Source organism: Cucurbita maxima, unplaced genomic scaffold (assembly GCF_002738345.1).
Source record: "Cucurbita maxima cultivar Rimu unplaced genomic scaffold, Cmax_1.0 Cma_Scf00003, whole genome shotgun sequence".
Lineage (NCBI taxonomy): Eukaryota > Viridiplantae > Streptophyta > Magnoliopsida > Cucurbitales > Cucurbitaceae > Cucurbita > Cucurbita maxima.
The window spans coordinates 6,118,242-6,144,400 of NW_019272019.1; the positions used below are offsets into that span (position 1 = coordinate 6,118,242).

The 26,159-nt window shown below is 39.6% G+C and overlaps 5 protein-coding genes and 1 pseudogene across 11 annotated transcripts in view; 5 read left to right on the forward strand and 1 right to left on the reverse strand.

Moving 5' to 3' along the window:
• The window catches only part of LOC111476507 (heat stress transcription factor B-4-like), a 15,981-nt gene extending 14,457 nt beyond the window's left edge, over positions 1-1,524 (forward strand). Inside the window, exons 2-3 of one of the 2 annotated variants that reach the window (XM_023120198.1) lie at positions 203-470; positions 549-1,524. In XM_023120198.1, the coding sequence (XP_022975966.1) occupies positions 222-470; positions 549-1,304 (1,005 nt within the window). In that variant the 5' untranslated portion in view covers positions 203-221 and the 3' untranslated portion in view covers positions 1,305-1,524. Of the gene's footprint in view, positions 1-65; positions 471-548 lie in introns of those variants that run through there. The other variant, XM_023120197.1, reaches the window with a different exon arrangement.
• Positions 1,525-2,088: 564 nt separating this feature from the next.
• Positions 2,089-20,108, forward strand: LOC111476385 (annotated as a pseudogene).
• Positions 13,390-14,535, forward strand: LOC111476512 (transcription factor HEC2-like). Its single transcript, XM_023120205.1, has one exon. The coding sequence runs from the start codon at positions 13,459-13,461 to the stop codon at positions 14,164-14,166; it is 708 nt and encodes a 235-aa protein (XP_022975973.1). The 5' UTR covers positions 13,390-13,458; the 3' UTR covers positions 14,167-14,535.
• On the forward strand, positions 17,315-18,913 carry LOC111476509. 2 transcript variants are annotated; one of them, XM_023120201.1, is made up of 4 exons: positions 17,315-17,705; positions 17,775-17,965; positions 18,053-18,086; positions 18,435-18,913. In XM_023120201.1, exons 1-4 carry the CDS (start codon positions 17,411-17,413, stop codon positions 18,809-18,811), a joined length of 897 nt encoding a protein of 298 aa, XP_022975969.1. In that variant the 5' UTR covers positions 17,315-17,410; the 3' UTR covers positions 18,812-18,913. The 2 variants fall into 2 exon arrangements, with proteins under 2 accessions (XP_022975969.1, XP_022975970.1); XM_023120202.1 differs by having other exon boundaries at positions 17,317-17,705; positions 18,443-18,535.
• Positions 20,109-20,680: 572 nt separating the features above from the next.
• On the forward strand, positions 20,681-23,609 carry LOC111476506. Of its 3 annotated transcripts, none has more exons than XR_002717085.1 (6): positions 20,681-21,064; positions 21,621-21,820; positions 21,903-21,936; positions 22,066-22,535; positions 22,604-22,682; positions 22,764-22,783. XR_002717085.1 is itself a non-coding variant. In XM_023120196.1 (6 exons), exons 1-6 carry the CDS (start codon positions 20,749-20,751, stop codon positions 23,554-23,556), a joined length of 1,347 nt encoding a protein of 448 aa, XP_022975964.1. In that variant the 5' UTR covers positions 20,681-20,748; the 3' UTR covers positions 23,557-23,609. The 3 variants fall into 3 exon arrangements, 2 of the variants coding, with proteins under 2 accessions (XP_022975964.1, XP_022975962.1); XM_023120196.1 differs by adding an exon at positions 23,524-23,609 and having other exon boundaries at positions 22,066-22,682; positions 22,764-22,910; XM_023120194.1 differs by having other exon boundaries at positions 20,682-21,064; positions 22,066-22,682; positions 22,764-23,185.
• Positions 23,240-26,159, reverse strand: part of LOC111476505 — a 4,306-nt gene continuing 1,386 nt past the window's right edge. Inside the window, exons 3-7 of one of the 3 annotated variants that reach the window (XM_023120192.1) lie at positions 25,923-26,009; positions 25,195-25,836; positions 24,601-24,949; positions 24,220-24,301; positions 23,240-23,770 (exon numbers count right to left, since the gene is read on the reverse strand). In XM_023120192.1, the coding sequence (XP_022975960.1) occupies positions 23,564-23,770; positions 24,220-24,301; positions 24,601-24,949; positions 25,195-25,836; positions 25,923-26,009 (1,367 nt within the window). In that variant the 3' untranslated portion in view covers positions 23,240-23,563. Of the gene's footprint in view, positions 23,771-23,953; positions 24,123-24,168; positions 24,302-24,600; positions 24,950-25,167; positions 25,837-25,922; positions 26,010-26,159 lie in introns of those variants that run through there. The other 2 variants (XM_023120191.1, XM_023120193.1) reach the window with 2 other exon arrangements.

A 26,159-nucleotide genomic window follows, 5' to 3' on the forward strand; every position in this document is an offset into this window, starting at 1 on the left:
AGAGATAAAAAAAAAAAAAAAAAAAAAACAGAATGGATATGTCACGGGTTTGTCTTGAAAACGCCCTTTTTCCACACTCCTATACACACACACACACGCAGACACATATTCTCTCTCTCTCCCTCTCCCACAAAACCCACGACCCATAATTTCGTAATATAAAACCCACAAACTAACTGCACCACACGACACGCTACCTTTCCTCTCTCTCTCTGCACAGAATGGCTCTAATGGTTGATAATTGCGAAGGAGTTTTGGTGTCCTTGGAGCCCCATAAGCCAATCCCAGCTCCCTTTCTCACAAAAACATACCAGCTCGTCGACGATCCCTCCACTGACCATATTGTCTCATGGGGCGAAGATGATACCACCTTCGTTGTTTGGCGTCCTCCTGAATTCGCTAGAGATCTCCTTCCTAATTATTTCAAGCACAACAATTTCTCTAGCTTTGTCCGCCAGCTCAACACCTATGTAAGAATATCATCAATCAAAAATTCAAACATTCTCTCTGTTTCTTTCAATCAGCTTATTCCTTTGTTCTGCTTTTAGGGGTTTAGAAAAATTGTGCCGGACAGATGGGAATTTGCGAACGACTTCTTCAGAAAAGGAGATAAACATTTGTTATGTGAAATCCATAGACGCAAAACCGCTCAGCCACAACACCACCAATCTCTTTCTCCACTTGCTCTCAACAATCCTGGCTTTTACCACTTCCATGGCCGTGGCAGCATCTCTCCCTCCGACTCTGACGACCAAAATAATTGGTGCGACTCGCCGCCGCTCTCCTCCTCAGGCACTAACAACAACAACAACAACAACTACAGCAACTCTGTCACCGCCCTGTCGGAGGACAACGAGCGGCTTCGGCGGAGCAATAACATGCTGATGTCGGAATTAGCCCACATGAAAAAACTCTACAACGACATCATCTATTTCGTTCAAAACCACGTGAAGCCCGTCGCCCCAAGTAATTCATATCAATACTCAACCTTTCCAGTGGTGCAACGGCAGCCGAACCACCATCTTGTCGGGTACAATAATCCGACAAATGCGAAACGAGTTTCGGGTCAGACCCATTTGGTGACCGGAACTCCAAATAATAATAATGACAGCAACAAAAGCTTGGTGAGGATTGTAGAAGAACAACAAAAAACGAAGCTTTTTGGAGTGGCGATTCATTCGAAGAAACGGCTGCATCCGGAGTATGCTTCTAATAATATTGGGAAAGAGAACAACAACAAGGCTCGATTCGTGTTGGAAAAAGATGATTTAGGGCTGAATCTCATGCCCCCTTCCGCTTGTTAGTTCTACTTTCCTCCCCTAATCCTCCAATTCCTTTCATTTACAGCGGAAAAAAGGAGTTATTTTTCTTGTTTTCTTTTCCTTTTTTTTTTAATGGGAAATTTTGTTACTCTCTCTTACAAATCCCAGAGGGGTTCATTTTCCAGTGCTGCATTCATCATAACTGAATTAGAATATGTGTAAGTTTGTATGTATATAACCCTCAGTCACGCTATTGTTGTCTCTTTTCCCATACCCATTATTCCTGCACTGCACTACCCAATCAGCTCTCTTTCTCCTTCTTCTTCTTCTTCTTCTTCTGCTTGCAGCAGAGATTACATTAGAGCTAGACATTGAGTGTAAACCGCTCCATTGGTTGTGTGCTTTAATGGGTTTGATCAGGAACATTTGAGTAACATTAATGAGGAATAGAGATGAGTGAAGATGTGAGTAATAAGGAGGGGGGCGTACGAAAAGATGTCTTAAATGGAAAGCTTTTTGGTTTTGATTTCAGTTGTACACAGAAGGAAGGGCAGAATATTGTTTGGAAATATTTGCATCAGTAGAAGAGATGAGAAAGACAGTAAAGTAGTAAATAAATAAGGTGTGCTGACACGAAGGAGAAGGGAAATTTAATAATTGCACTCACTATGATACTTAATCAGAAAAGACACACCATAAACCCCTTCTTATGATCATACCTTTGTTTAGGCTCCTCATGAAGCCGTTGTCTTTTCTCTCTTGGGGGGCCTCGCACGTGAACCCCGAAGCCACCCAGGCGCGTTTTGGGAAACAAAGGATTCTGGGTTTTTGGTCGCCAAACAGTCGCGTTCAACCCATTCCTCCATGCCCATGGCGGAATGCCTCACCATTTTTATCCCTCTCATTTTATCTTGAAATGGGCTGTCACTCAAAAAACTTGAGCTCGGCCCAGGCATTATAGCTTTTCTTCTTTGGGCTTAATACCAATGGACCATTGACGTATAGTTGGCCCAATTTGACGAAGTAAGCCCTGAAATTGCCGCCAATGTCGCTGCAGCGTCATGTTTTATCAACCGCGGTGTATGTTCGCTGTCACAAATTTTCGAGGGAAATTGAAACTGAAACCTTCTCTCAAGCTCCCGAGTCAGAATGGTGCTATTGGCCGCCTCGTCCTCCATTGATTGGGGATTGGTTGCTGGGACCTTCACACGGGTGCGGAGCAACTACGTTACAAGTCTTGTGCTTCTCCTGCACATGGTCTTGTTTGTGTTGGTGAAAGGTTTCTCGCATGCTCTCTGCTCCGCGATCCTGCTTCTGTTGAAATATCATCACTAGCCCAATAGAGTCAAGCCCAATAATTGTACTAGCCCAATAGAGTCAAGCCTAATTGTACGAGCCCAGTATATTTATTTTAGTAGAGATTTTAGGAGAAAGAGATGTAGATATTTTAGGAGAAAGATTCAATTTGTTAGGTCTAGATTCAAATCGGTTAGGTCTAGATTTAGATTGGTTAAATATAGATTGTTTACTCTTAGTATAAATACCCCCACCCTACCTAGGTTATTCATCCAAGAAATCTAAAAACAATAAAAAGCAGAAGTATTCTACAGAGTGTCTTGTATTCTCTTCTCGATTGGTCTTAATAAAGAGAGCGAGTGTTTCCCACAGTGAGTTGTGTTCAACATTTGGTATCAGAGCGAGGTTAGTGTAGGTTATCTGATCTCTTGGAATCCTTAGTATGCTCTGTGGTTGCAGCTCTGCCTGATCTTCCACATCAGAAACGATTTCTTGAGATTAGTGGTGAGTGAGTTTCTTTTGTGTCGTGAGAAGTCTGTGACTCTGCAAGTCTTGTGTCAAAAGAACTTGTTTGGTATTACTGAGGTATGGCCAACACGATGAGTGATTTCCAAATCGTTGGAGGAATTAAGAAACTCAACAACAACAACTACAACACGTGGGCAACATGCATGATGTCCTATTTACAAGGACAGGATCTTTGGGAGATCGTTGGCGGGTGTGAAACTACGCCGCCAGAGGAGGATTCTAACGACGCCTTGCGCAAATGGAGAATCAAAGCAGGCAAAGCAATGTTTGCCTTGAAGACCACCATCGGAGAAGAGATGTTAGAACATATTTGGGATGACAAGACACCGAAAGAAGCATGGGACACATTCGTGATGTTGTTCTCAAAGAAGAATGATACGAGACTACAACTTCTGGAGAATGAGTTGTTGTCAATTTCACAACGTGATATGACGATTGCTCAGTACTTCCACAAGGTCAAATCGATCTGTCGGGAGATTACTGAACTAGACCCAAAGTCCGCCATTGTAGAATCTCGAATGAAGAGGATTATAATCCACGGATTGCGACCAGAATATCGAAGCTTCATTGCTGCTGTACAAGGATGGCCCACTCAACCATCACTGGTAGAGTTCGAAAATTTGTTAGCCAGCCAAGAAGCCATGGCTAAACAAATGGGAGGCTTCACGTTGAAGGGTGAAGAAGCACTCTACACGAGTGAAAGTCAGAGCAATAATAGGCCGTCTACCAGACGTGGATACAATGGTGACAAAAGAAGAAGCCACCAAGGGATTGCACAACCTGAGAGAGCTCAGAAGAACGACAACAAGAGTTTTCAAAGAACGAGATTTGGTGGTATTTGCTATAACTGCGGGAAAAAGGGCCATATGTCTAGAGATTGTTGGTCCAGGAAAAAGACCATTGAAAACAATGTGGCAATATCCAAAAAGAAGATAGAAGATGAATGGGATGCAGAGGTACTATGTCCCATAGAAGAAGACGAGCTAGCACTCATGGCGACAATGGAAGACCATATCAACTATGAGAATGACTGGATCGTTGATTCAGGATGTTCAAATCACATGACTGGCGATCAGAGAAAATTGCAAGACAAGAAAGAGTACAAAGGAAGTCGTATGGTACGTACAGCAAATAACACACAGTTATCAATTGCTCAAATCGGCAATACGACAATCATGCCTGGCAATAAGTCTGATACAGTGTCGCTACATAATGTTTATCATGTACCGGGTATAAAGAAGAACTTGTTGTCAGTGTCACAACTAACAACATCAGGAAGCTATGTCTTGTTTGGGCCAGAAGATGTAAAAGTTTATCAAGATGTTAAGATAATAGGAAAGCCGACGATAGAAGGACGAAGAGTGGAGTCTGTCTACGTTCTATCTGCAGAGTCTGCCTATGTTGACAAGACCCGAAAGAATGAGACGACAGATCTATGGCATGCAAGATTGGGACATATTAGCTACCATAAGTTGAAGCTGATTATGGAGAAATCTATGCTCAAAGGTCTACCACAACTGGAAGTCAAAACAGACGTTGTCTGCGCTGGATGTCAGTATGGTAAAGCTCATCAATTACCATACAAAGAGTCAAGTTTCAAAGCAAAGAAACCATTAGAGTTAGTTCACTCTGATTTGTTCGGCCCAGTCAAACAAGCATCGATCAGCGGAATGCGGTATATGGTGACATTTATTGACGACTACTCAAGATATGTGTGGATTTTCTTTATGAAAGAAAAGTCTGACACGTTCTCAAAGTTTCAAGAATTCAAGATGATGGTCGAAGGAGAAGTAGGAGCGAAGATTCGTTGTCTACGTTCAGACAATGGCGGAGAATACACGTCAGATGAGTTCGATCAATATTTACACGAGTGTGGGATACGACGTCAATTTACATGTGCCAACACGCCACAACAAAATGGTGTAGCAGAAAGAAAGAATCGACACCTTGCAGAAACCTGTCGAAGCATGTTACACGCAAAGAACGTTCCAGGAAGATTTTGGGCTGAAGCTATGCGAACTGCTGCCCATGTGATCAACAAGCTTCCTCAACCAAAGCTAGGGTTCGTCTCACCATTTGAGATACTATGGGATATGAAACCTACAATTAGTTACTTCCGAGTATTTGGCTGTGTTTGCTATGTATTTGTGCCTGACCATCTACGTAGCAAGTTTGACAAGAAAGCAGTCAAGTGTGTATTTGTTGGATACGACAATCAAAGAAAAGGATGGAGGTGCTGTGATCCAACAAGTGGAAAATACTATACATCAAGAGATGTAGTTTTTGATGAAGCATCTACATGGTGGTCCTCGGAGAAGAAAGTCTTATCAGATTCAAACATTGAAGAAATTCTACAACAGAAGCTGGGGGAGCAAACTACACAAATTCAATCAAATTTCGATGCATCTGAAAGTCCAAGCGACATTGATATTGACAAGCAGGAGGTGACTCAATCAAGCGAATCTGATAAAAATGAAACAACACATCAACAACTTAGGCGATCAAATAGAATCCGAAGGCCAAATCCTAAGTATGCAAATGCAGCTATTGTAGAAGATAGAGTTTACGAACCAGAGACATATGAAGAAGCATCACAAAACTCGGTTTGGCAGAAAGCGATGGAGGAAGAAATTATAGCCTTGGAGCATAATCAAACTTGGGAACTAGTGCCAAGACTAGGAGATATCAAACCCGTCTCTTGCAAGTGGGTCTATAAAATAAAGCGTCGACCGGATGGATCAATCGAGAGATACAAGGCTCGACTCGTGGCTCGAGGATTTTCTCAACAATATGGACTAGATTATGATGAAACATTCAGTCCAGTGGCAAAGATTACTACCGTACGAGTTCTGCTAGCACTCGCAGCAAGTAAAGATTGGAAACTGTGGCAAATGGATGTGAAGAATGCCTTCTTGCACGGAGAGCTAGACAGGGAGATTTATATGAACCAACCAAAGGGATTTGAGAGTGCAGCTAATCCTAATTATGTATGCAAGCTTAGAAAAGCTCTTTATGGACTGAAACAAGCACCGAGAGCTTGGTATGGTAAGATTGCTGAATTTCTTACCCAAAGTGGTTATTCAGTTGCGCATGCAGACTCAAGCCTATTCATCAAAGAAAGAGAAGGAAATTTGACAATTGTGTTGGTCTACGTGGACGATTTGATTATCACCGGGGACGATGAAAGAGAAATTTATCAAACAAGAGAAAATTTATCAATACGCTTTCAGATGAAAGAGCTAGGAGAGCTTAAACACTTCTTAGGCCTAGAAGTTGATCGCACAGATGAAGGACTGTTTCTCTGCCAACAAAAGTATACCAGAGACATGCTTCAGAAGTTCAACATGTTAGAGTGCAAGCAAGTTTCAACACCGATGGAGATAAATGCCAAGATTTGTGCACATGAAGGCAAAGAGTTGAACGATGAAACAACGTACCGACAACTAGTAGGTAGTCTTATCTACCTAACTTTAACTCGACCTGATATCTCGTATGCAGTTGGGGTTATGAGTCGATACATGCAAAGTCCAAAGAAGCCTCATCTGGATGCAGCTCGACGGATCTTGAGATATATCAAAGGTACAATCGACTATGGTCTTTTGTACAAAAGAAGCAAAGACTGCAAGCTAGTTGGATACTGTGATGCTGACTATGCAGGAGACCACGATACTCGGAGGTCAACCACTGGGTATGTGTTCAAGTTTGGTTCGGGAACAATTTCTTGGTGTAGCAAGAGACAACCAACAGTATCATTATCAACTACAGAAGCAGAGTATAGAGCAGCGGCTGGAGCAGCCCAGGAAAGTACATGGCTAAAACTCTTGATGGAAGATTTGCACCAGAAAATTGACTATCCAATATCACTTCTTTGCGACAACCAATCTGCGATTCGCCTTGCAGAAAATCCAGTGTTTCATGCTAGAACAAAGCATGTGGAGGTGCACTACCATTTCATTAGAGAGAAGGTCCTAAAGGAAGAAATTGAGATGCAGCAGATCAAGACAGATGACCAAGTGGCAGACTTGTTTACAAAAGGGTTGAATACTAGCAAACATGAGAGCTTTCGCTGTCAGCTCAACATGATGCAGCGAATGAGGACTAGTGCTGAGGGGGAGTGTTGAAATATCATCACTAGCCCAATAGAGTCAAGCCCAATAATTGTACTAGCCCAATAGAGTCAAGCCTAATTGTACGAGCCCAGTATATTTATTTTAGTAGAGATTTTAGGAGAAAGAGATGTAGATATTTTAGGAGAAAGATTCAATTTGTTAGGTCTAGATTCAAATCGGTTAGGTCTAGATTTAGATTGGTTAAATATAGATTGTTTACTCTTAGTATAAATACCCCCACCCTACCTAGGTTATTCATCCAAGAAATCTAAAAACAATAAAAAGCAGAAGTATTCTACAGAGTGTCTTGTATTCTCTTCTCGATTGGTCTTAATAAAGAGAGCGAGTGTTTCCCACAGTGAGTTGTGTTCAACAGCTTCCACCGCTGGCTCCGTTCTCTACTGGTCTTGCTGTAAGGTACTAGTTATTGGAAATGTAACGGAGTCTATAAAAACGGAACTTGACTTTTTCTATTGCCAAAAGGATTTTCAGTAACAAAAGCTAAAATGAAGGAGACAAATGGGAACATGTGTTCCTGAATAGCGTGCTTAGTTAATTTTTCTCTGTGCAGCCCGAAAGTCGTTTATTGTCACTGGTTGAAATTCTTCTTACAAATATGCTTGTTATTCCAGGGTATTTGATGATGGATGGCGAAGGGAAGAGAAACATTTTATGAACATAACTTCACTGGGCATAATCTACCTGTTACTGATATTGTTGTTGGCTATGGAGGATCCCAATGCTATTATAATCTCTTCCTCTGTGGATCGTACTTGTAAGGTTTGGCACTCTAATGAATACAATTTCTATGTTGATAATATAATCTTGTGATAATGTGGCCATGCAGTTTGGTGAGGTAACTAGTTTTACAACCTTTGGCTTTAAATTTATTTCTGTTTGCTAGTTAAGTATTTGAACTTATCTGCCTAATTGCATTAACTTGGTGAATCGCCTTTTCTTGCGATTACTGCAGCTTGGCGTTTTAGGCTTGTGTACATTCCCTTCTAGGAATTTAGTGTTTTTAATAGTGATGTGGATGTATCATATATTAAACATGTAGTGACATAATTATCCAAATATGCACACGTAAGTTTTTTTTTTAAAAAAAATAGAAACAAAAAGTACATAAGTTTTCCGCATAATCATCCAAATATGCATAAGCCCACTGCTAGCAGATATTGTCCGCTTCGACCTGTTACGTATCGTCGTCAGCCTCACAGTTTTAAAACGCGTATACTAAAGAGAGGTTTCCACACCTTATAAAGAACGCTTCGTTCTCCTCTCCAACCGATGTGGGATCTCACAATCCACTCCCTTGGGGGCCTAGTTCCTCGCTGGCACACCACCTGATAACTGACTCTAATACCATTTGTAACAGCCCAAGCCCACCGCTAGCAGATATTGTCCTCTTTGGACTTTCCCTTCCGTGCTTTCCCTCAAGATTTTAAAACGCATTTACTAGGGAGAGGTTTCCTCCTCCTCTCTATCCAATGTGGGATCTTACAATCCACCCCTTGAGCGGTTACATCTTGTCTTTTAATTAGTGTAAATTGAGTCCTCCTTTTTGTAATTACAGCTTAACTAATCTCATGACTGATTGGGCTTCCCTTTCTTTGTAATTTCATCATATCAACGTAATGTCTTTCTTTCTATAAATAAATGGTGCAATATTTTTTTTGTTGAATTGTTACTTATCACCAATGAGTAATGAGTATTTTCCTATCCTAACTTCTATCGTATCAAATTGTCTTCCGGTGTTTCATATGCTATATGTTAACTGGGCTCTTGTAGGTGTGGAGCTTATCTAATGGGAAATTATTAAGAAATATCATATTTCCTTCAATCATTGATGCAATTGCTTTGGATCCTGGTGAAGTGTCTTCTATGGTGGTGTAGAGATGGGAAGTTCTACACTGCTGCACTTAATGCTAAATGCCCCATCCAGCAGTGCCTACGGATTGCATATTCTCGGCTCATTGTCTAATCAAAGGTCTGTATTTTTATCAAGTTTTCCTCTAAATTGTTTTATCCTTTCTGGTTCCTAGATTGTTCTCTTTGTTCCATGCACTAAGTAGTTGCTTGACTAATGATATAATTATGCAATAAAATGTTGAGGAATTTCAAGTTGCCATTAGTTCGGTGCACATTTTTACTTGTACTTACGGTATTTTTAATGGTGTCTTGATTGCTTAAGAGCTAGGCATTAGCTTCCAAGTTGATAATATTTGTGTCTAGCATTGCTAAAAGGCCCCTTTATGTTTTCTTTCAATAAACTAGATGTATCTTATGTTGAGGAGTGTTGTGAGTCTCACATTGACTAATTTAGGGAATGATCTTGGGTTTATAAAGTAAGGAATACATCCCCATGGGTACGAGGCCTTTTGGGGAAGCCAAAGCAAAGCCATGAGAACTTATGCTTAAAATGGACAATATTATACCATTGTGGAGGGTCGTGATTCCTAACATTTTATTTATAGGTTTCTATGCATGATATGATTTGAATGTCTTTATTAATTTGCTATATAGCTATAATTTTCTGCATATTAGTTGCCCTAGCTAATGCTGTTAGCCTTTGGTTACTGAATTCGTGACCAGCTTTTTTATTATTTTATCTCTAGTATTTACAGGAACTGCTTAATAGTAATAATGTCTCCACCCTAAATTGCAGTCAACTTCCCAAGGTTCTTTGAGAAAGCACCGGTTACTGTTACCTCCTGCCCTTGCAAAATTTGAAAACTCAAAGGAGGAGGATGAAGACACTGGTGTTATGATTGGTCTATCAGGCCCTCCCATGGAATCTAATGGGGTTTTCCCCCCTTAGCTCTCACATGATGGATAATCATATCACCGAACTTCAGGTGCTTGCTCTTGTTCAGTCCCCCTTTCCCCGTGGACCTAAGACTCCATGTTGTATCCTGTGTTGTTTTGGGACAGGCATACACTTCATTTGTGATAATAACTCATATTCTTCTGTACACAAAACTTGTACTACCATGCGGTTTCTCTACTTCAGCAACAGGGTTCTGCTGCCACAGGAATGGAGTTGGAAAGACTTCAGCGTGATTATGGAAAATCCATGCAAATGCTACAACAATGGAGAAAAATGTACGCCAATTTACATCAATTTTATGTTAATAAGCTTCCTGATGGCAATCAAACTAAAACTGTTTGAGCAGATAGTATTTTTTGGGCTTTCCCTTTCGAGTTTCTCTTTAAAGTTTTTAAAACGTGTCTGATAGGAAGAGGTTTCCACACCCTAAATTTTTTTTTGATCCATTTAGTGTTCTAGAAATTGTATAATCGAGTCGAAGAGTCTTTGGTGGAATTGTTAGAAAGACATCCACGATTAATGTAAGTTCTAGAACCTTTTTTCCTGGAATAAGATGCGTACATGGTGTTACTTCTGGAAGTACCTTAAGCTTGTAAGAATATTTTTGATCATGTGGGTGTTTGATTCCGGTTGCATGAGGTAGACGTGTTTTTTTGGGGCGGGCTTTTTACATGAATGAACTGCCAAAAATAATTTCCCACTAGGGAAAAAATTGTGAAGAGTGAGGTGTCGTGTTGAAAGTGGTTGATAGCCGAAACAAAACAAGTGGAAGAAGAGATGCCCTTTGATGGAATGATTCGTGCAAAATAACCCCAACCCGTCCAAAGTTGAATGCGATGATGATTATAATGTAAAGAAAAGAGAGTTGAAGTTGAGATCTCAGGGGGACCATCTCCACTCTGTCTCTTTGTTATAATTTTGTGGGTCTGGTTTTGTTATGTTCTGTTCTGTTCAGTTCTATTATTTTAACATATCATATCTTATTAACAAGAACTATTAATGTGCTCAGTGGGGAAGAAAAGATAAGGTGGTGTAAGCAGCGGAAAGAAACTCAGTAACAAAGGTTCGGTCTCTCTTTCTCTCTCTCTACCATTGGATTCTTTTTTTATCTAAAAGAACATCTTCTGCAGCGGAACATATCTCTTTATTCACATTTTATGTATGTGCTCCACACACCTTTACAAATGATATTATAATTTATTATCCTCCTCTGTTTGTGACATACAGAGTGATTGATTTCCTTGATCTGGGCACCAAATCAAAATGTTGGTGCCAGAGAATTCTGTTGCTTTTGAGTGAGTTAATGTTAAATGATTGTGCCAGATTAAAAGACAGGAGGATACTTATGTACCATCTCCTGCAGAGTAATTCTTGGCGGCTGCAAGACTAGCGCCCTATTCTTACTTGTTTCAAAATTTAAACTTGGCGATATAATGCATGTTTTTTCCTATCAATTAACTAACCCCAAGCTTCCATTCTTTCCCTTGTCTGCTGAAAATGGCCTCCTCCATATTTGCTTCTGGTACGTGTTGGCCTTTTCCATCTTAAGTATTAGGAAAACCAACAACTCTTCCCACCACTTCTCTCGCCGTTCCTTCTCAAATTCGGATCTTTTTCAGGTTTATTTTAAAGAGTTCGTTCGGAGTGTTAGGAACCACGATCACTTTACAATGGTATGGTATTGTCAACTTTGAACCTAAGATCTTGTGACTTTGCTTTTGGTTTCTCCAAAAGGTCTCGTACCAATGAAGATGTATTCCTTACTTATAAACCTATGATCGCTTTCTTAATTAGCCAATGTGATACTCTCAACAATTCTTTCCTCGAACAAAGTGCACCATAGAGTCTTCTTTGAGGTCTATGGAGTCTTCAAACAATCTCTCATTAATCGAGGCTCGACTCCTTTAGAGCCCTAGAATAAAGTATTTCATTTGTTTGACACTTAGTCATGTCTATAGAATCTTGAAGTGTCAAACAAAGAACATGCATGTCATGTCTATAGAATCTTGAAGTGTCAAACAAAGAACATGCATAATTTTATATTAAGAACATGACTCTCCACAATGGTATGATATTATCCATTTTTAGCATAAATTTTTATGACTTTTTGTTTGTTTCTCTAAAAACTTTATTATCAAAAGAAACTATTTATTATTTATAAATTCATGATCATTCTATCTCTCCCCCAAATAATTTAAGTAGTACTCCCAGCTCCACATCAAGTAGGTAGGCTTCAGAACCTGATCCTGATCTGCCTCGAACAGTGTGAGACTTTTTTCGGCCTATAGCAGCACCTTCCTTCCTTCAAATTCAACCGATGACGTATTGAATCAAATCAGTATTCGTCTCCCAGTTAGTTCGCCCTTGATTCTTGCCACGTACTCACCGCCGGGGAATCAAACGGCTCATGCTCCTCACCGCCAAGTGTAAAAACTTTGAACTTGCTCCACCTGTGAGATTTCTGACAATTACCATGTGGCGTGGGGGCTCTTCGGTTCTTCCAAAAAATAATAATACAATAATAAAATAAATACAGAACCTTTTCTTTTTTTTCTCCTTTGGACTGCCCCAACGAGAGTAAATCTTGGGTGCTACTAGGACTGCACCAGCTTTTGCCGTCCAGCCATGCTCCCAATCAGTTATTGCCACGTGTCACGTTAAAAACAAACAGTTTTTACCGTTTGTTTTACCTATTCGGAATATTTATTTTCCTTATTTTGACTCTTTTTCATACAATACCGCTTATTTTTAATTAATAATTTAACAAGTTTTGCGTTGAAAAGTATGTACAGAACGGTGGAGAGATCGTAATCGTTAATTTGGTGGGCCATTTCATCTCACACCATGGCATCTCAATACCCTTGGATCGATGTGGTGCAAGATTTTGATTAAAAAATTAAAAAAAAAAAGAAAAAAGAAAAAAAGAATTTTGATATCTCCTTGCGGGCAAAGATAAGATATGATAACAATATTTTAATCCAAGCATTGGGAGCTTCTGCTTCAGGCTTCCACTTATCCTGTACCCCCTTGACCCCACGTAACAACTTCAACGGCCAGGATCAATTTTGATCAAGTGAGCATGCTTCCAGATGATCATCATCTTTCTGGCTGCAATAATAACTAACACCCAGCAAGTCTTTTTCATTATTTATCGTTTCCATGAATAAAAAAAATTAAAAAAAGAAATAAAGCTGATGTCAAAAAAGGAAATTTCTCATTTTCCTCCCCCATGGAAATGAATTAAAAAATAAAAAATAAAAAAAGTAATATACTATTCAACCCCCCCCCCCGCCCAGTTGTTATATATGGAACGGCCACCCTATGGTAGCGTGTTCTTTGTATTGTTACTTATTATTCCTTCTCTCTTCCTCTTCTTCTTACCCTCTCCAAATTCTATTTCTTGGTCACTTCCAGAATCATATAATAATAATCTATGGAAAATGATGATCTGAAATCGGAGGATCAGATGGAGATTATGATGATGATGCAACAAATGGAGAAAATCCCTGAATTTTACAATCATCTCTCACCGCCGTCTGATCATTTCAGCTCAAGCACCACCGACCCACATTGCCTGGAAACCCTTCAACAAGCCGCAGAGTCCTCGTCGCCTCCATTCACCAACAACCTACCTTATAATTTGCCTCAAACTGTTCCATTCCCCACCAGTTCACGGTGGCGAAACTCTGGCGGTGAAACGGACTTGCAGAAACAGAGGTCGGTGGCGGCGATGAGGGAGATGATATTCCGAATAGCAGTGATGCAACCAATTCAGATAGACCCAGAAGCGGTGAAGCCACCGAAGAGGAGGAACGTCAAGATTTCAACTGACCCACAAAGCGTAGCGGCTCGACATAGAAGAGAGAGAATTAGCGAGAGAATTAGGATACTCCAAAGATTGGTCCCTGGAGGTACCAAAATGGATACCGCTTCTATGTTGGATGAGGCTATACATTACGTAAAATTCTTGAAGACCCAAGTGCAATCCCTCGAAAGAGCCGCCACCAACAGGCCACTCCCTGATGCTGCTGCACCAGCATCTGGCGTAGGGTTTCCTCTGGAAATGTCAAGTGGCAGCTATGTCCCCATGGCCAAACCATCCCAAATGACTCACAACCTTGAGCAGTACGGAGATGCTTAAAATTAGCCTCACAAAAATAGTCTAATAAGAAACAGGAATTCAGGGCTATCAAAATTGAAGCTCTCTGCTCTCTCTCTCTCTCTCTCTCCCTCTGCGTTATATCGCTAACTGAAGAGTCCTTTGCCTAAAAAAAAAAAAAAAAAAAAAACTGAATAAAATTGATGCATGCTTTGTTCTTCCACTTTGAAGTTTGAGGATTCCTTGTTGAATCAGAGATGCAAGAAAATCTCTCCTCTCTTACATGTCTGTTGGAAAAAAGATCTAAGGAGACAATTAACTGTATGGATTTTGTCTGTTTCTCATACAATCTTGTACTACTATTGATCACCCAAATTAACGTAAAATCAAGGTAAGCGGATGATTCGAACGCAGACAGCTCTGTGATACCATGTTCAATTCAATCACATCAAAATTGGAATCGGAAGAGATCGAGTGTGTGGGTGTGTGAATATATATAGATGCATGGAAGGGATGAAATGACGGTGGGTGAGTTTATGAGGGGGCGCAGCAGGCGGTGGAGGAGGAGAGGAGCAGAAGGGAAACTTCACGTGAAAATCTGACATGCATTTTTAGCGATTTGACAACGGCGCGGTGGATGTCCTTTTGTCTTTCAACCCACCAAGTTAACTCAATCTAGACACTTCCCCAAACCATCAAATACATTCCCTCCGACCGCCGCGTCCCATCACCCTTTCTAACTCACTCCTTTCTTAAATTCCACTTCTCCTCATCTGAGGAAATATCCATCCAAAACGTTCGTTTTGAAATTAACTTGTTAAAATAACACTCACGAGACTCTGAAGAGAAAACTAACTTGTTAAAATAACACTCTCGAAGCTGTGAAGGAGATGTCGAGAGGAGAGAGACAAAGAGACAAAGAGACAAAAGACAAGAAATTCTCAAAAACCCTTTTACTTATTACACTCACTCACTTAATTTATAGGTTTTCTAAAATTTAAAATTTGCCGACCGGAGTCCACTATCTCCTAAAATTCATTACTAAATTTAACAAAATTAAAAATTACATTTTTTCATTTAAGTTTATTCCCTACCCATCCACATGTTTCTAAGTTCAATTTGTACATAAGATTTCTTCCTATCTCGACTCAAGCAACCAAACGCCCTTTCTTATCCTTCAGGTGTAGCAGGCGGTCCCTTAGGAATATCGAGTAACCTTTCTCTGTGAGTTGCCCCATACTCAATATGTTAGTCTTGAGGTCTGGTACGTAATAAACATCTTAGATTGACCCCATTACACCATCCTTTTGCAAGAAATGTATCGTACCTCGGCCCTTGACCTCCACCTTTGACGCATCTCCAAATGACACATGACCATCTTCAATCTTTTTCATTTCTTTGAATAGGTGCTCGTGACCGCACATATGGTTGCTTGCCCCTGAGTCGAGGTACCACAGAGTATTGTTGTTGATGTTCTCTTCATCTTGAGCCATCAAGAGAAGACCTTCATCTGTTACGTCTTCCACGGCTAGGTTGGTTGTTCCTTCCACCATTTTTCCCACTCGACAAGCTTTTGCAACGTGCTCCATTCTACCACAATTGTAACATTTTTCGGAGTTACAATCATTCGCATAATGACCATATTTTTTACATTTATAGCACTGAATATTTGATCTGCCGCCTCTTCTTCGACTGCGTCCTCTTCCACGTCAATTTGCTTGGCTCGATAGTCTCTTCCCCTTATAATTTTCTTCGTAACTGTTGCCTGGACCACCTCGACCTCTACCTTGAGTATTTTGAGAGTAGAGTACTTTTTCATCCTTTATTGATGCTTTAGTTTGAAGCGCTTGATCGAGTGTCTCCTCCTTCTTTTTCTTACGTTGCTCGTGTGCCTCGAGAGAACCAGCGAGCTTATCGACCTTGAACGTCGCTAGGTCCTTCGACTCTTCTATGGTACATACATCATTGTCGAAGTTGTCTGTTAATGACCTCAAGATCTTCTCCACAACCCGTGTCTTAGGTAACATTTATCAGTTTCGATTTAGTTGAGTTGCCACGGTCTGTATGCACGTGATGTAGTCAGATACATTTTCTGACTCCTTCATTTTCTGACTCCTTCATCTTCATTTTCCTTTGAACACTTTTTCTAAAGTGTCCCATGCTTCTTTTGAAGTAGTTGCCCTTTCAATCTTCTCAAAGTCAAACTCGTCAACAGCCCGAAACAACATGTATAATGTTGTCTTATCCTTTGATCGTAATTCTTTTAGTACCTTGTTTTGCGCCGTCGTATAACCCGTGGTATCCTTCAGTTTTTCTAAATCTTCTTCGACCACCTCCCATGCGTCTTGAGAACCGAGAAAAGCTTTCATTTGGATGCTCCAATTATCGTAGTTCGCCTTCATCAATTGTGATAGCGCCATTTGTCCCATCACGTTCGTCATCGGCTCTAATACCAATTTGTTGAAATAAAATTCGCTATGATACCAATTTGTAGAAAATAACAATCCACTCTGATACCAATTTGTAGAAATAAACACCGACTCTAAAACTAACTTCTTAAAATAACAGTCATGAGGGTGTGAATGAGATGTCGAGGGGAGAGACAAGGAGACAACAAAAATTCTGGAAAGCCTCTTTTCGATTACACTCTACATTTTAACTCTGTAACCTTTGTTCTACTTTTGCTCTTCTCTTGTCAGCTTTTTAGAATGGAAAAACTTATTAACTGTATAGATTTTCTAAAATCTAAAATTGGCTATTCTTAAAATTCTTTTTTTCTTTTGCCTTTTTGCTACGACTCAATTTCAAAAACCTTCCTAAAATTAACAAAATAAAAAATTACTTTTTTTATTCCAAACAATCACAAAACGAATCATAAATCCTAATAAAATCTATTATTATTATTCCTTACTTTACATAATTTGAAATTTTATCATTTATAAAAAAAAAAATTAAAATTAAAAACAATAATGAGTTATTTAAATAATATGTTTGGTACATAAAAAAATTAAATTACATTAAATAAGAGGGGAAAAAAGTCTAAAGAATGCCGAAATGGTTTCCCACGAACACAACACTTAAACAAAGTCCAAAGGATTTAAAAGTATTAAATAGTTTCCCACGAAGTCAAGGCATTAAATAATTATGGCATGCATGGTTTAAAATATGTGTTTCTTGGATCAACCAGTTGGCCTGGGTGTTGGCTTTCTAGACAAGGCGGAAGATAGCATATATAAGCAGCTAAGCAACCCCCGGCCTAGTGCGCCATTTACACATAAACCAAACAATGGGTATGGGTTCCAAAGAGAATGAATTCAGTGAGGATTATCTGATACTGAAGCCAAAGAAAGCATCTCTGGTGGATGTGTTTCTGTTCATACTTCCTTTAGGATCCAGAAGGATCAGAAGCTTGATCGATTGCCCCGACGCCAAGGAAGAGTCATACAGCAGCTTGAAAGCCCGATGGACCATTTTCGTCTCTATTTTGGTGCAGAAATTCCTGGTCGCCCTCGCCGCCCCGCTCCTGACCTTGCGCGCATTCCTCTCAGTTATTCAACCCCTTTTCGTCAACTACATGATTGGTACGTACATTTTAAACTAACTTCAACCCAATTTGGGCTCCTGTTTATTTCATTTGATTGTGCATACAGGAAAGGGTGAGTTCTATAGCAGCTCGGATTCCGGACCGGAAGTGAGATGTCGAGACTGGCAAATAGTGGATCCGGACGACAAGGGTTTCAAATATTATGGAGCCTTAACCATGATGGCTTCTCAATTGGCGTATGAAGATTATACAGCTTCCCCCTCCGTTGTTCATTCAGTGGTAAATGGTTGCTGGCAGGTAAACACATCCGTACCCATTGTTGAGAAACATTTGGGGATTATGACAACAGATGGATGATGTTTTTCTTTGCCTTTTCAAGTGCAGATGAATTTACTTGGATGCTTCAATTTTTGGAACGGTATCACATTTTTTTTTCCTTTTGTTGGGCTTCTAATTTTCGAACAAAATATAAAATTAAGATCAAGAATAGATTTGACTTTTAATATTTAATGGTCTTATACTTATCATACATCTCTTACTAAAAACTAAAAACTCTTATACTTATCATACATCTCTTACTAAAAACTAAAAACAACCATGTGGTAATAAAATAATATATAATTATAAGAATGTTTGGAATGGTTTTTTGGGCCGGGGAGAATGCTGAGCCCAAAAATGGTGGAAGTCCGACAAGATTTGCTAGTGTTGTTATATAAGTGCTTATATCTCTAACCCATCCGAAAATTTTCTCATTAAACTTGTTTAGACTTCCAGAATAAAGCTACGACTGGTGCATTTATGTTTCAAAACACAGCGAAAGACCCGAATGTAACAGTTGTGGCATTTAGAGGGACTTCCGTATTTGAGGCTTCGGATTGGATGGTAGATTTCAACATCTCTTGGTACAAAATAGAGGGCATTGGGCGCATCCACAGTGGCTTCATGCAAGCCCTTGGCCTCCAAAAGGCTACCGGGTGGCCCAAAGAGCTCCCTGGAGCCGAACATGAGTTCGCATACTACACTTTACGCCAAAGGCTTAGAGACATTGTCAAACGCAACGATAAGGCGAAATTTATCATCACTGGGCACAGTTTGGGCGGCGCCCTTGCCACACTTCATGTATGTATGGTAGGGATATTTTAGTCATTTTGCACTTATGATTGGGTTATGTCGACTACCAATTTTAATTTAAAAAAAGATTTTGTTTTAAAATCAAACCCTTCCCTAAGTTTGTTGGGAGTTGAGGAGTAGGGAAGTAAGTGGAAAATGAAATAGATATTTGTGTTTAATTAACCCAACGGTTAGGGTGTTGACAGAAAAGGCTTCTATAATGCACACTTAAATTCCATTATTGCTTTGATATTTAAGTGCAAAGTTGATAGGAAAGCACAGCAAGACAATGCGTCAACGGTCAACAACCCAAAAAGCCGTGACCCCACGCCCCACCACCACTCTTCTCAATATAATATAAGAATTTCACTATAATTTTCATAAAAAAAAAAAGAAATCTAAATTACTTTGTCCAACGAATAATATATGATTTATTATTCTACCCTAAAATTGAAGTTAAAAATTGAAGTAATTTGAGTTTTAAAATTGAAACAAATGGACCAAATAATTATTGAACCCAAGAGATCAACCCAAGAGATCAACGAATAATATATGATTTATTATTCTCAATCTTTTTTTTTTTGCCTGGTGAGAAATCGATGAGAGTCCAACCGAAGTGTTTGTATTTTGGCTAGCCCTACACCAGGATTCAGCAATTCTTGAGAGGCTACAAGTTGTTTATACTCTGGCCAGCCCAGAGTTGGAGACAGAAAATTTGCAGAGTTTATGGTTAACGCTGCTACAAGATATGATATGTTTACTCTTTTGACTTGGTACCTAGAGTGTCTTTCGATTCTACTATTTTCAATTACAAACACTTAAGTGCACGTTGGAAGCTTATAAAAAGCTTAATAATAATTCCAATTTTCAAGGTACGGAATACACTTCGAGGGATTTGTCACGATACTGAAAAGGGTGTTTGGATTGCTCTTTCCAAGACTATCAGCTCATATATTCCAAATTATGTTAACGTGACTCGTTGGGGTAAAATACAGGTGCTGCCTGACCACAACGAAACCTTGAAGCTTGTCCGCTACACATCGAAGCCGACTCCTAGAAAGCATCGACAAGGTTGAACATCGTCAATTATAGTTAAACCCTGGCCATCTTTGGCATTCCTTAAAATTAACAGGTACGACATCGAAGGCGTAGGATGCGTCCACAATGGCTTCATGAAAGCTCTCAGCCTTCAAAAGGCCACAGGGTTGCCAAAGGAACTTCTCAAAACCCCAACTACACGATTTCGCATGCTACACTCTCCGTCCAGAACTCAGACACATTGCCAAAACCAACGACAAGGCAAGGTTCATCATCACTGTCCACAGCCTAAGTGGAGCCTTGCCCATCTTATTTGTCACTGTGTTGAGCCTACATGATGAATCAACCGTCCTTGAGAAGTTGGACGCACTTTACGCGTATGGCTAGCCCAGAGTTCCTTCTGTGGGCATATCGTATAATCATAATGAACATTACATAGAAGCTATGGCCTTTTATAATTCAAGACCGACCCACCTCGCTCAATATCTCCTTCTGTCTCTCCCATGAAGGAAAAAAGGAATAAAAAAGAAAGTCCAAGGCTTGCTAGTGAACAACAAGTTATTCAAATATAATACGTCCTGTGTTCACTGGTTTTGACGGTGAACGCACCCACCTTTTAGATTACTTTCAAGTTTAAGATTGACAGATTCGTCCATTTAAATGTGGAAACTTTAAGTTCAAGATTAAGATAACGTCAAACCATTCCATCTAATCTGTTGACAATCCTCCTCCATATGCATTTTAAGAACTTGTGCCTATTGGGATCATGGAAAGCTGACTCAAATGAAGATCATTTGTTTTTAATGAAAAGTAAAGAGTTTTAATCACTATAAAAATGCAGCAATAATGAAGGGTAGTGTTAAGATTCTGAAACAGACATCATCTTCTTCAACTTTTCATTAGGGAAGAAGGAGAAGAAGAAGAAGAAGAAAATGGCTTGGAAGGAACATGAATTTAGTAAAACTTATGTGATACTAAAGCCGCATAATGCAAACCTGTTTGATCTGTTTCTGTTCTTACTTCCTTTTGGCTTCAAAAAGAGGAAGTTGATGGATTGTCCCGACGCCAACGAAGACTCTTACACAAGCTTTGCTGATCGATTAATGATCTTCGTCTCCTTGCTGTTGCAGATATTCATTCTCACCATCGCCACCCCGCTCGCTTACTTAGATGTCTTCCTCCAAAAACTCTTCAACTTCGTCTCCTTCAATGGTGGCATTCTGCGCCTTTTCATCAAGTTGATGCGAGGTATTTCTTACTCACTTTTTCATATTCTTTATGTTAACCATCAACCAACCTCCCCTCCTAACAATGCTCTCCTCGAACAAAATGCACCATATAGCCTCCCGAGAAGCCTATGGAACCCTCAAACAACCTCTCCTCCAACAATCCTCTCCTTTCCTTGAACAAAGTACACCATAGAGCCTCCCTGAAGCCTATGGAGCCCTCGAACCGCCTCTCCTTAATTGAGGCTCAACTCATTCTCTAGAGCCCTAAAACAAAGAGCACCCTTCGTTCGACAAAATATTTTGACTACACTTTCGAGACTAACTTCTTTGTTCGAATCACGGATCTCATTAGGGCATGACTCTGATACCATGTTAGGAATCACGAATCTCCGCAATGGTATGATATTCTCTATTACGAGCATAAAAACTCTTGTGGCTTTACTTTTGGTTCCCCCAAAAGTCTCATTTCAATGGAGATAGTATTTCTTAATTATAAACCCATGGTCTTCCTTTTAATTAGTCAATGTAGGACTTCTCTCCCAACGATCCTCAACAAGGATATTAATTATGTGCAGGAGAGACTTTGGTGCAGCCTGATAAAAATTCGCCAGATTATACGTCTGTTGTGGGATTTACAGATTGGAGAAGAGATTTGGATAGCTCCATAAAACCTAACGACACCTTCAGATATTATAGTGCCCTAACTGTAATGGCTTCCAAACTGTCCTATGAATCCCTTCCTTTTGTCGAATCCGTCGTGAACGATCGTTGGAAGGTAAACTTGAATACTCCAAACTGTCCTATTAAGATACATAGTTGAACATTTTAGCTTTTCTTTGTTTCCTTTTCTCTTGCAGATGAAGTTACTCGGTTACTACGATTTCTGGAATGGTACGGCATTGGATTTATGGTCATAGTTAGAATTTCTTAATTCCATCTTTTTTTTTTCTTTTGAGATTGATGGATTAAAATCCGATCCGAAAGTGAGTATCTAATTGAAGTCGGTTATAAAATGTCTAGATTTCCAAAACCGAGCAACGACTCAAGCATTCATGTTTCAAAACACAGCCTCAGATCCAAACATAATAGTGGTAGCTTTCAGAGGGACTTCTCCACTGGACGCATTCGATTGGCAAGTAAATGTGGACTTCTCTTGGTACGACATTCATGGCGTTGGCCGCATTCATAGTGGCTTCATGAAGGCTCTCGGCCTCCAAAAGCGTAAAGGTTGGCCCAAAGAACTCATTCCATCAACAACAACAACAACCCAATTCGCTTACTACACTCTCCGTCAAAAACTCATTGACATTGCCAAAAGCAATGCCAATGCAAGGTTCATCTTCACCGGTCACAGCTTAGGCGCAGCTCTCGCTATCCTCTTCGTTGCCATACTTGGCCTTCATGATGAGTCAACGGTGCTAGAGAAGCTACAGGCCATCTACAGTTACGGCCAGCCGAGAGCCGGTGACCGACATTTTGCAGAGTTTATGGTAAGCATCATCCAAAAATACAACTTTGAATATCACAGATACGTTTATTTTAGTGACTTGGTGCCTAGACTTCCCGCTGATGGCATCATTTTCAAATACAAACACTTCGGCAGCTGCATCTATTTTGACAGTCTTTACAGAGGCAGAGTAAGAACAAAATTTAAGAACCCTCTCTTCCAATTTGTCAAAAAATGAGTTATGAGGAAGAATATTGAATGTTGGTTACAGATTGTGAAGGAGCAGCCAAACAAGAACTATTTCTCGTTGCTATGGCTGGTGCCCAAGTATCTAAATGCATGGTTGGAGCTTATAAGGAGTTTCGTGATCCCATTCGTGAAGGGTTATGATTACTATGAGAGTTTGCCAATGAAAGGGGTAAGGTTTATTGGACTGTTTATTCCAGGGCTCACCGCTCACAGTCCTACGGACTATGTTAATTCCACCCGTTTAGGAAAATTAAACGTACCTCAGGAGATTCTTGGAAATGAAGACTACTGCATAGAACCTGACTACTAAAAAACATACGATGATGAGGATTAACATAAAATTTTCATCTTCCTTTTACTTGCATGTTAGTCTAACGTTAATTTAAATTCGATTGCCTTCTAAAGTAGTAGGCAATGATATCAATGGCCAATTATGATTCTCAATTCCAAAGTAATTTTACCAAACACACTTGTTTATGTAGAAGAAGAAAGTGAAAGTCAAGCTAAAATTATGAGTGGATTAGAAAGATAATCATAAGATGGAAATTCATCAGAATGGATCTCCTACAATCAAGAGACATCCAAATGTATCATATACGCTACATCCCTAATGAACCTTACAGGCTTTCAATACCTTTGTAATTTGAAAGAAAATCCAGACTTTCCTTTATCTTTTTCTTTTTCTTTTTCTTTTTCTTTTTCTTTTTCTTTTCCTTCTTTTGGTTGGTTGGGAGGATTTTGCAGGGAGAAAGAATGACTAAAGACTTCCTTATAGCAGAAAGGTTATCTGGGATATAAACCAGAAATTTCCTTGAGCCAGCCTCAGAAAGCGTGGCAGGTGAAGCAACCACTTAACGAAGTCCGCTGAAGGTTTCTGACAGAAGATATTCCTCCATGAGAAGACCCATCAACTTGGTTCATCTGATTAGCTAGCACGGAGTTCCTCATTTCTTGAGCTTTCTTCTGAGCAGATTTCAACCTTTTTATGATCTTATCCATGGATGATGATCTCTTCTTCTCTAGCTTCATCTGAATTATATTTCCAAATAAGTCACAATACCTTAAATGTCCATATCCCCTCAGAGTAGTGAGAATTTAGATTGCATGCTCATAATTCCCCATGAGAAACAAAAATATCAAGCATGGCAAATTATATAAAAGATCAGCATAGCGGTATAATCAAATAACAATGAGGACTATAACTACAATAACTATGGTAATGAAGCAATAAATTTCAAAAGACAAGTTTCAACATTTTGTGTTACGAAAAGGAATTCACTATATATGGTGAATATATCAGAGAAAAATTGATTGAACCAAAGACAGCCTTTTATAAGGATAAGGAAAACAGTAGACTCTGTAAATTGCAAGCCACATTTGATTATATATATATATATATATATATATATATATATATATATATATATATATATATATATATATATGTCAATAATGTAGAAGGTAGAGTTGAAGATTACCTCTAACTTCCTAATAGCAGCCTCAGCTTTTGCCTTCTGAAGATTCTCCCACGCTGTGATCTTTGCCTCCTCTCTCATTACTCTGGTAAAAGAGTGGGGTGGCAACAGTCAATGGTAATGTTATATTATTTTCCGCAGTATAACTTTTGCTAATTCATAGAATTCTTATCATCAGTTTAATGGCAGTGTGAGTGTCAATCAACACCAAAGTCCCAACCTTCATGTTATGCAGAAAGCATATCTTTTCTGTTTCCCTTTGATGCAATCATTATTTTCTTCAATATTTAAAGGCTCTTCAAAATTCATTTTTATTGTTTTGAAGAGTTTGAGATGCATTATACCATCTTATATCAATATGATTATGTAGAAGAATTTACGTACTTTGAGATATTCCTTGTTGTGTCAGGTACATCCCAAGCACAGATCACAGGCTCTGCATCTTTCTTATGAAATTGACTCTTGCATGGAATCCGGGATTTGTGTCTCTTAGACCACCTAGTCAGGGTAACACGACCATCAACCTCGACGTCCTTGACTTCTGATTTCGAGTAAGACAGACTCTTTAGCTCCCTAATGGGTTGGACAGAAGAAGTGGCAATAGAGATAGGCGGTCTAATCTCCAAAGATGATTTAAAGTCATCAGCTGGGCTCATTTGGGTCGCCATGTCCCTTCTTGAAACATCACGAGATATACTCTTGACTGAGTTGTCAACTCCATTAGAGTTCAGAGCTACATTTAAATGTTTAGCGGTTAGAATTGGTAATTTTGAAGGATTAGAAAATCTTGAAATCATTATAATTCAGATTTTATCAACATCCGTGAACTAATACCCTTTTGACATGCTCCAGAACAAAAGGACGAACTATTTAGACATATTTCAATCTATCTGATGACCAATTCAACCATGGCATAATGAAGATGTTGTTCAAAGAAAATTAAACTTGTACCAACTGAATTAGTCAATGAAAACTCACTCCTCGTTTGAGAACAGCCATGCACACTAACAGAGCGTGATATGCAAGGCTGAGTTTGTGCAGGGTTGTCTGCTTCACGACCACTCGAATGAACTGCCAATCCATCTGCAGCAACCATCCCTTCTGAAAAGGGTGAAGACACGAAATTCACCTCCTTTGATCTTTCGAGCATCAGCATTCCGGGTGAATACAACGAATTGTATGCAATAACAGGAAATCCAAGTGGGCCACTTTTTGACTTGGGCCGCCTCTGAGGTGGAGGGACAGAAGATCTGACTACGCCATCTTTGAGAACAGGACTGAAGATCCACCGCTCTGCATCTTCCCACTTTGATGGCAGTGTTCTCCCATTACTGAAAGGCAAGAATGCCGTAGTCGCTTGCTTCAAGCTATAATTTTTATGTAAGGTAACTCTTTCTGAGCTCCAACCTTTTTGGATTTCAGCATTGGCAGGCCTACAGCTCGTCACAGCAGGACTATGTAACATACTAGCATCAGATGTCATAGGTGAGAAAGAGCTCTTTCTCATGATTTCCAGACGAGGAGATGAGACTGTGACATTATTCAGGTCCAATGAAGCAGCTCTTTGCCTGTCTACCTTATTCAATAAAGCTTCGGATCTAGTTCTCCGATCCCGACATTCTGTAAGAAGCGTTGAGTGAAGTAAATATTTTTATCCAAGACTGATCATCAATTATCAATTATCACTGAGCCGGCTAACAAATTACCTTTGAGAGCAAGAGAAAAGGAGTTTCTAGCCATATCCGATGGTTGACATCCACCCATCGAATCAGTATTGCTATTTTCCTTTTCAACTGTCCAAGATTTCAAGATACGGGAACGTGAGAAAAAGATTGGGATGACTCAGTGTGAAAACTCACGAAGAACTTTTTCATTTCTGAGAATCTCCCAACACTTTTCTTACATTATTTTCTACCTTTTTTTTTTTTTTTTTTTTTTTTTTT